Below are 9842 nucleotides of genomic sequence, written 5' to 3'. Positions count from 1 at the left end.
ACCCTTGCATGCACTCCTGCAAAGACAGGAAACACCTGAGCCTAAAGCAGACATTACCAGTCCCTAAATCCACGCTTCCTTGACACACATTCATTTCATGAGCACTGTACACTCACACTCTACCCCCCCCCCCCCCCCCCCCCCTACTGGTCGGGTGCCAAGAGCAAAGGACTTTGCTGTGCACCAATGGGGCTCCTGCTCTGGATAGAGCAGGCCCGCCTCAAACTCTTCAGGACCAGTCAGAAGACCTACCCGACGAGACTCCACCTACATTATTCTGTGTATACATTCTGCTGTAAACTCTGGCTCCTTCTGAGCCAAAGGAATAGGGTCCGTGCACGTTAAACTGCAGGACAAGATATCTTTTGACTCAATAAACTGCCTTTTTGCTATACTTGATTACACTCTGTCTAGCGTCCATGATTTGGTCTCACTCTCCTGTTTTACAACACTAACAAATGTTAAAGAAAATAGGTCGAACTTTGAACGGTGGGTCATGGATGATCTGGAGTCAGAACTGAGGGTGCCCGGTGAAGAACGGGGCGAAAATGAGTCTTCAGATGACGATGAATCAATCAACAGAAAACGAATCAAGAAGCCAAACCTTCCCCTGGCGCCTCCTTTATTTAAAGGTAATTTATAAAATGCAGGGTGTAGAAGAATATGTGAACCCTTGAGTAAGCTAAACCAGCTAGTTCAAGCTGCTGTTTACACAAAAGTATGTGGACACCCCTTCAAATTAGTAGATTTGGCTATTTCAGCCACACCATCACAGGTGTATAAAATCGAATACACAGCCATGCAATCTCCATAGAATCCCATTGGCAAAATATTGGTCTTACTGAAGAGCTCAGTGACTTTCAACGTGGCACCATCATAGGATGCCACCTTTCCAACAAGTCAGTTTGTCAAGTTTCTGCCCTGCTAGAGCTGTCAACTGTAAGTGCAGTTATTGTGAAGTGGAAACATCTTAGAGCAACAACAGCTCAGCTGTGAAGTGGTAGCCCATACGCTCACAGCCAACTGCCGAGTGCTGAGTCGCATAGCTCATAGAAATCATCCTCAGTTGCAACACTCACTACTGAGATCCAAACGGCCTCTGAAAGCAACTTCAGCACAAGAACTGTTCTTCGGGAGCGTCGGCTGGAGTAGTGTAAAGCTCGCTGTCATGGAACTCTGGAGCAGTGGAAAACATTTATCTGGAGTGATGAATCACGCTTTAACCATCTAGCAGTCCGACGAATGAATCTGGGTTTGGCGAATGCCAGAACACTACCTGCCCGAATGCATAGTGCCAACTGTAAAGTGTAGGAATAATGGTCTTGGGCTGTTTTTCATGCTTTGGGGTAGGCCCTGTAGTTCCAGTGAAGAGATCTTAGCGCTACAGCATACAATGACAATCTAGATGATTCTGTGCTTGCAACTTTGTGGCAACAGTTTTGGAGAAAGGCTCTTTCCTGTTTCAGCATGTCAATTCCCCTGTGCACAAAGTCCATACAGAAATGGTTTGTTGAGATCGATGTGGACTAACTTGACTGGCTAGCACAGAGCCCAGACCTCAACCCCCATTGAGATGAATTGGAACGCCGACTGCCAGCCAGGCCTAATCGCCCAACATCAGTGCCCGACCTCACGAATGCTCTTGTGGCTGAATGGAAGCAAGTCCCCGCAGCAAGGTTCCAACATTAAGTGGAAAGCCTTCCCTGAAGAGTGGAGGCTGTTATGTTTAGCAAAGGGGGGTTACAGCTCCATATTAATGCCTGTGATTTTGGAATGAGATGTTGGACGAGCAGCTGTCCACATACCTTTGGTCATGTAGTGTATGTTAATGCCCAATTTTTATCATTTTCATCTATACATAAGATGCTCTTATTAACCAGTGGCAATGTCTGTTGTTTCATTAGAGACACCCCGTGAGACTGGCTTTCACAAGACCACAAGGAACTGCCTCCAGCACATCAGGGAGGTCTTGCTGCACCATAGATGGCAGGATGCCGCAGAGTACATGGCCAGTTACTCACAGACACTGGAGGATACCACCGCAAACATGCCACAACTCTACGCTGAGGTAAGTCAATCGTTGCACTGACTGAAACTCTCACAAAGGGTAGCTGAGAAGTACTGTATAAATGCTAAGTTTGATTTCTTCAAACTTTGTCTTTCAGATCATTTGGAGGATAGGCACAGAGATACTACACCACCATCCCGACTCGACGCTGGAAGACTACAACAGTTTCTATGAGCGAGTGAAACACTCAGGAGTAAAGCATTACCTGAAGGTAGGTTCCATAATTGACCTCTTGATCTCTACACTATCAGCCCAACTAAAGGACCCTAAGTCAATAGGTGAAAAAATAAGTTAATATAGGGCAGTCAACATGTCCATACTTTTGTTATGAAGCAATTATGACACCTTCAAAAACAAACAAATAGATGGAATGTGTAAACAATGTGTTTGCAATGGAAGTGTATGCCAATGTGCATTTAAGAATTGGTTTGTCCTGAAGGTCTGTCTGGAGCACTCGTTCCATCTCCTGGTCAATGGGCAGTTTGAGGATGCCAAGATTCAGCTGTCCATCGCTGAGAGCTGGAGGTATGGCAAGCAGTCAGCCGGTCAGTCCCAGAGGATTAGGCAACGAAAACATGCGGTCTCTCCTTCACTGCAGCCGAGGTGAGTAAGACATTTAAACGTGTTAACCCTCGCAAGGCTGCAGGCCCAGACGGCATCCCCAGCCGCGCCCTCAGAGCATGCGCAGACCAGCTGGCCGGTGTGTTTACGAACATATTCAATCAATCCCTATACCAGTCTGCTGTTCCCACATGCTTCAAGAGGGCCACCATTGTTCCTGTTCCCAAGAAAGATAAGGTAACTGAGCTAAACGACTACCGCCCCGTAGCACTCACTTCCGTCATCATGAAGTGCTTTGAGAGACTAGTCAAGGACCATATCACCTCCACCCTACCTGACACCCTAGACCCACTCCAATTTGCTTACCGCCCAAATAGGTCCACAGACGATGCAATCTCAACCACACTGCACACTGCCCTAACCCATCTGGACAAGAGGAATACCTATGTGAGAATGCTGTTCATTGACTACAGCTCGGCATTCAACACCATAGTACCCTCCAAGCTCGTCATCAAGCTCGAGACCCTGGGTCTCGACCCCGCCCTGTGCAACTGGGTACTGGACTTCCTGACGGGCCGCCCCCAGGTGGTGAGGGTAGGCAACATCATCTCCTCCCCGCTGATCCTCAACACTGGGGCCCCACAAGGGTGCGTTCTGAGCCCTCTCCTGTACTCCCTGTTAACCCACGACTGCGTGGCCACGCACGCCTCCAACTCAATCATCAAGTTTGCGGACGACACAACAGTGGTAGGCTTGATTACCAACAACGACGAGACAGCCTACAGGGAGGAGGTGAGGGCCCTCGGAGTATGGTGTCAGGAAAATAACCTCACACTCAACGTCAACAAAACTAAGGAGATGATTGTGGACTTCAGGAAACAGCAGAGGGAACACCCCCCTATCCACATCGATGGAACAGTAGTGGAGAGGGTAGCAAGTTTTAAGTTCCTCGGCATACACATCACAGACAAACTGAATTGGTCCACCCACACAGACAGCATCGCGAAGAAGGCGCAGCAGGCCTCTTCAACCTCAGGAGGCTGAAGAAATTTGGCTTGTCACCAAAAGCACTCACAAACTTCTACAGATGCACAATCGAGAGCATCCTGGCGGGCTGTATCACCGCCTGGTACGGCAACTGCTCCGCCCTCAACCGTAAGGCTCTCCAGAGGGTAGTGAGGTCTGCACAACGCATCACCGGGGGCAAACTACCTGCCCTCCAGGACACCTACACCACCCGATGTTACAGGAAGGCCATAAAGATCATCAAGGACATCAACCACCCGAGCCACTGCCTGTTCACCCCGCTATCATCCAGAAGGCGAGGTCAGTACAGGTGCATCAAAGCTGGGACCGAGAGACTGAAAAACAGCTTCTATCTCAAGGCCATCAGACTGTTAAACAGCCACCACTAACATTGAGTGGCTGCTGCCAACACACTGACACTGACTCAACTCCAGCCACTTTAATAATGGGAATTGATGGGAAATGATGTAAATACTGTATATCACTAGCCACTTTAAACAATGCTACCTTATATAATGTTACTTACCCTACATTATTCATCTCATATGCATACGTATATACTGTACTCTATATCATCGACTGTATCCTCATGTAATACATGTATCACTAGCCACTTTAACTATGCCACTTTGTTTACATACTCATCTCATATGTATATACTGTACTCGATACCATCTACTGTATCTTGCCTATGCTACTCTGTACCATCACTCATTCATATATCCTTATGTACATATTCTTTATCCCCTTACACTGTGTATAAGACAGTAGTTTTGGAATTGTTAGTTAGATTACTTGTTGGTTATTACTGCATTGTCGGAACTAGAAGCACAAGCATTTCGCTACACTCGCATTAACATCTGCTAACCATGTGTATGTGACAAATAAAATTTGATTTGATTTGATCCGGGCCTATAGTGGCTTCCTGGATTACTTAATCTGGTGTGACAAGAAAGCCACTGCATCCAGCACAGGTAAGAGGACACCTGGCAACCCCCAAGTATCCATTTTTCATTGGTTTCAATGACATTGGGATAGTGGAAATCCTTAGGTTACCATCTACTGGCCAGATAATGTAACTGCGTCTTTAGGGACAATTCCAATACATTTCAAAAAGCATGGCCAAATAAAATGTAACCATAACCTGTGGTTGTGCTTTGGCTTAACATGGACTTTAACATATTTTAGATGAGTATGATGCAGCTGTCAACCAAGAAATGCATAGCTACTTCCGACAATCTTCTGTGAACCTGAAGGAGATCATGAAGCTTCCTGGCGTCTGGCATCCTTTTGTTCTGAGTTACATTGATGTAAGTACTGCTTCGTGTTCAGTAGGCATGAAACAAGAACAATTTCCAAACCAAACGGTAATATATTACCTGAATTTGTCCAGTAAAAATACTTGTTTTCATTTTTCAGTTTCAAAACGATTTACTACAATTTGCCCTACTTAACATGGCCCCTGGCATCCCCTTTTTCCATCATTGTTTTACTTTTCCATCATTGAACTACTTTCCCTTATCAGACTACCTATGATGATCTAATGTTTTGACTTGCGCGTGCCAATGGCAGATGCTGGAATTCTACAACGATCACGAGGGAGCTGTGAAGGTTCTAAATGACTATGCCTATGACGACAGTTTCCCACCCAACCCCAATGCCCATGCCCATGTCTACCTATACCGGTACATGAAGAAACAGAACCACCCACTGAAGAAACTTCTCAAAGTGCTGAAGGTAGTACTGAGGCCATTGCTGTTCTTAACAGGGGAATCTAGCTGAAATGTTGGGCACTATTATCATTATTAAAGGCCCAGTGCAGTAAAATATTTTCCTGTGTTTTATATACATTTCCACAGGTTTGAATAATACTGTGAAAATGTATAATGTCCTTTTGGTGTATGAGTTGGTTGAAGAGACGCCTGAAATGTCCGCCTGTTTTTGGTGGGGTGGAGTTTTGGTCTGCCTGGTGACATCACCAGGTGGTCAATTTGTTAATAGACCAATAAGAAAGAGTTCCAAACGTCTCTGCCAATAACAGCTAGTTTTCGGATTTCCCCTCCCCACAAAGACCTCTCCCAGACAGTACTAGCAAAATTCTTGCTTTAGAAATGGTTCTTTGCTATGAAGCAATTTGTTTCTTTTTGACCATTTCATTTTAAAACAATCACAGTAAGGTGACATCTCTAGGCTACAGTTAGTCCTGTACTCTGCCCCTCAATAGCCTACTGGTACTGTACTGTTTAATGAGTCCATGTTTTCGATTACATTTGCCTTAGATCCTGCATACATTGGTCCCAAGTCATGAGTTGATGCCGGAATACTGTTCTCTTCTGGTACAGTCGGGTATGTGAATATAGAATAATAATAACAATATATTGATTTTGAGTGTCTTAAAGGGACAATGGGGTGTAAAATGAGGGGAAACTAGTCATTTTAAAGTCTATCTTGATGTTTTAGTCATTTTTCAATGTTTTCGTGTGTGTTTCTGTCCTCGGGGGCTTTTTTACACATTCAGATGAATGTGTTTGGTGGATGTGTTCTTCACATTGATGTTGGTCCTATGAAGGTGTTCATAGTAAAGGATGAGTTTTTTCCCCCAGAGAATGAGGGTGATCTTCAGAAGGCTCTAGGTGTGGTTCTGGATCTCCTGGACTACTCCAGTTGGAGGAGCAACTTGGATGTCTGGAACCATTTGTTGAACATCATCAAGAGACTGAGGATGAAGTAAGGATGGCTGCATGAATCCACACTACTCTCTCTCAAAAGGAGGACATTGAAAATGCACTCCCTTTGAAGAAATTAAATTCGGCATACATTGCTTGTCTCTTCTCATGGCAAATTGGCAAGTCCTTATGTCATGCTTCATTTGTGCCAATTCCACGGATTTATATTTTCCTTTAGAAAACAATGGCTGAAGATTTTTGCAGAGGAGATGGGTTACAGAAAGGACTGGTGGCTAGCAATACACTTCTCAACATTCCAGGCCAGGAAAGATTCGGCAGAGAATAGAGAGCTACTGGAAGTGAAGAGCTTTGTTGTTGGAGCCTTTTGTCCTCACTGTAAGTAAAGCTACACGGTAACACCTTTTATTTTCTTGAGTATTACTTTCTTTCAGTTGTGTGAAATTAAGATGTCTCCACTTATTATCAGTATTTGCAGCATTGGCACTATGCTGAAAAATATCCAATTAGTTTAAGAATACATGTTTACTTCCTTGAACCACCATGCTTGGCTATCCTTAGGTCTAGTTTTTCCTGGTTCTGATAGTGGAAAAGTGGCAGTATGACATCTTATGTAGTCTAACCCATTGTTGTCTCTTTTGCCAGATGCCTCCATGTACTGCTGTGTTGGTAAGGCAGCCCGAAAAGGAGTAACTTCTGAGGCTCGAAAGGCTAAGAGGAATCCTAAACCGCTAAAAAATATAAGAAGGCTCAGGAGGGAAAGGGGACAGCAAAGCCAAGACTGACCTTGAGGAAGCTCCTGGAATGCCACCAGGCACAGTGGCGAGAACAAACATTTTGAACATTTGTGAAGAGCTTCTACCATTGCCAAGATCGGCAGGCATGACCACCTCATACAGTCATCAGGTCAGACACTCTCCCCTTCCATGACAGGTGTTCCAACTTCATTATTTTTCTTTTCTAGAATGTTCTTGGTTATCTGCATACAGTAGTTGCAGCCACGATGACCATTCCCCACCTTCAAAAGGCAGGCCTCTCATTGCACTGCAATGTATAATGTGTCAAATTCTATGATTGTCCACCAGGGAGCACTCAAGCTATGGCTACGTTTTTGAGTTGCTCTGCAGGCTGCTGCTCCGTCGTTTTTAAAAGAAGCTGAGGCAGAAATTGAAGCATGTGTTCACTGTGGTAGTTGGTCGGGAATAGGGAGGTTGGGTGTGCTGCAGTATTAAGTCTAGGAGGTAATAAGCTCTGAGGCAGGTGTGGCCTCAACTGAACTTCCGCTGATTCATGGAGAACCCGCCTCCACTCACATCAGCAATACTAAACCCAGCTGGCCCAAATGCCACAACCTCAACTCTGTGATAGGACGGCCCTGGATGACACATATTAACTACAGCGGTGACAACACACTACTGTATAATGCTGCTTCGTAACCAAGTGGGAGGTGGGAATTTACCAGTTGTGAAGTCGTAAATACCAGTTGGATGCATTCACGTGCTTTGAAAATATCATTTTGCTAATGGCCAACAAGCTACCTAAACCATAAACTAAAAGCTATCATGCTGGTAAACAAATGAGTGTTAAAAAAACATATTAATAGATTGCTTTTTATAAATAATGATTTGTTGCATTTAATTGCAGAAAAATGCTGTTATCCAGGTCATTTCCTAAGTAGGTGAGGTCAGCATGTGGGAGAAGTGGGAGCTCAGGATGATGTATGAGTTTCCCACTAGTAATTACCAGTTGGAGGGCCTTTCAAATTGATTTTTCTCAGTTGTATATGGTAAATTCCCACTTGGTTACAAATGCATTTGACCCCTCTGGTGCCAATTAGCGATCACTTTTTTCTCTCTTCTCTGCATGACGCTCAATGGAAAAGAAGAGTTGAGATAGCAATTGGTACTGTATGTCAAACAACCAGCAGAAAAACAACCAGCCTCGTCTTTAGTCTTCCTCTGCCTTTCCCTTTGGGGATGAAAGAGGATCAACATGGTCATTGGTGCTCAAGTGGTGTATTGATGATGTCATATCCTGGTGCGAATTTCAAAATATCTCATTGTGCCCATTTGACACTGCCACAGTGAAAATATATAACTGCCCTGTTCATTTACTTACATCCTTATCACTGATCTAGCGTTATTTAATAGGTAAAAAGTAATATATTGGGATATTTGCTTTAATCTATCCTATCACATTATATGTGTGATTACTTCAAGGATGGGAGGAAGGATGCATTTTTTAGCATTCAAAAAGGATTCTGAGATGCTATGTCATCCTGTTATAAAGGGAGTTGAAAAGGATGCTGCATGTAACTGAAGTTGACTTTTACCTTTGTTTTGAATGCTGTTCCCATCAAGGCCACAATGGCTAACCACTATTTAAACATTGTCTCCATTTTATTAACATTTTGATATTTTTTTGTTGTAATGGCACTAACTGAATACACTTATGGTGCTTTCAAGACATCTGGGAACTCTGAAAAAAATTGGTCAAATCATGACGTCAGTGATCTTCGGCTCGGAAAGTCAGAGCTCTAGAAAGGTGCCAGAGTTCCCAACTTGGAAGTCCGAGTTGGATGACTTAAAAGATTTCTCCCAGTCAGAGCTTGTTTTTTTCAGAGTTCCCGGTTGTCTTGAACACACTGAAGTCGGAGATTTCTGAGTTCCCAGTTGTTTTGAACACGGCATTAAGAGACACTAATCAGTGCATATTATTGTGTGTGCTGTCCGACAGGGTTGACGATTGTCAATACAGTGTTCTGCTTTTGGTAACAGGTTGTGAGAAAATGAACATTTATCATTGGACTGACAATTTACACTACTTTCATTTTTAATAAACAAAATGCTGTTTGAATAGTGGTCCTTCTTTACACTTACTAAAGGAGCGAAACCAAACATGTCAAATTTTCACTGGGCTTGTTTGACATTGCAGGTGACTGCTGACTGATAAACAAATGACCTTGCATCATAAAATAAACAACTCATTATTCGTAGATCAGTTAGTCATAATGAATCACAAATTTGATTCTCACGAACATAGCCACTGCCGTGTAAGACTATCGAATGCTTTGCAGGAGTGCCCATAGTAATTACCAGAATTATCCACTTAAATCAGGAATAAACAGATGGGTATATACTGTAGCAGTTATTGTTAGCATATACAAAGACAGCAAATTCAAGTGTTGGGTGTCGACAAAAAATCCACTTACGTCATCATGATTAACCTTCAGTAACTCCATTTATGGCATCACATACTGTAGAAATGTACAATGTCAATACAAACCTGGAACGTGATGACAAACCCTGTTCATTCTACCTGCACTGTTTCTGTAGACTAGAGCAGGGTTTCGCAAACTCGGTCGTGATTCAATTAATCAAAGCTTGATGAGTTGATTAATAGAATCAACTGTGTAGTGCTAGGGCAAAAGGACTGAGTTTGGGAAACCCTGGACTATAGCATAAGACTCAAACCCTTGTATGCCCTTACTTTTCCCTGTGTCA

At 43.6% G+C, this 9842-nt stretch overlaps 1 protein-coding gene across 1 annotated transcript; it reads left to right on the top strand.

Annotated features, from left to right (window-relative positions):
* Positions 1-472: 472 nt before the first annotated feature.
* On the top strand, positions 473-8271 carry LOC110513790 (TATA box-binding protein-associated factor RNA polymerase I subunit A-like). The gene is made up of 11 exons (XM_090232392.1): positions 473-632; positions 1905-2068; positions 2166-2279; positions 2508-2633; positions 4557-4629; positions 4844-4965; positions 5228-5392; positions 5935-6001; positions 6259-6382; positions 6560-6717; positions 6985-8271. Exons 1-11 carry the CDS (start codon positions 497-499, stop codon positions 7122-7124), a joined length of 1389 nt encoding a protein of 462 aa, XP_090088518.1. The 5' UTR covers positions 473-496; the 3' UTR covers positions 7125-8271.
* The last annotated feature ends 1571 nt before the right edge of the window (positions 8272-9842 follow it).

The sequence above is a fragment of the Oncorhynchus mykiss genome, chromosome 4 (genome assembly GCF_057628025.1).
Source record: "Oncorhynchus mykiss isolate SJ-2025 chromosome 4, ASM5762802v1, whole genome shotgun sequence".
NCBI lineage: Eukaryota > Metazoa > Chordata > Actinopteri > Salmoniformes > Salmonidae > Oncorhynchus > Oncorhynchus mykiss.
Note: the sequence above shows the minus strand (reverse complement) of the source record. Positions and strands in the feature narration are given on the sequence as shown.

Excerpts from the sequence above, each read along its gene's own strand:
- LOC110513790 (XM_090232392.1), top strand. The coding sequence starts at position 497 with ATGGATGATCTGGAGTCAGAACTGAGGGTGCCCGGTGAAGAACGGGGC. Across the intron at positions 2,280-2,507 it reads GAGTAAAGCATTACCTGAAG|GTCTGTCTGGAGCACTCGTT; the intron begins GTAGGTTCCATA and ends TTTGTCCTGAAG. Across the intron at positions 4,630-4,843 it reads AGCCACTGCATCCAGCACAG|ATGAGTATGATGCAGCTGTC; the intron begins GTAAGAGGACAC and ends AACATATTTTAG.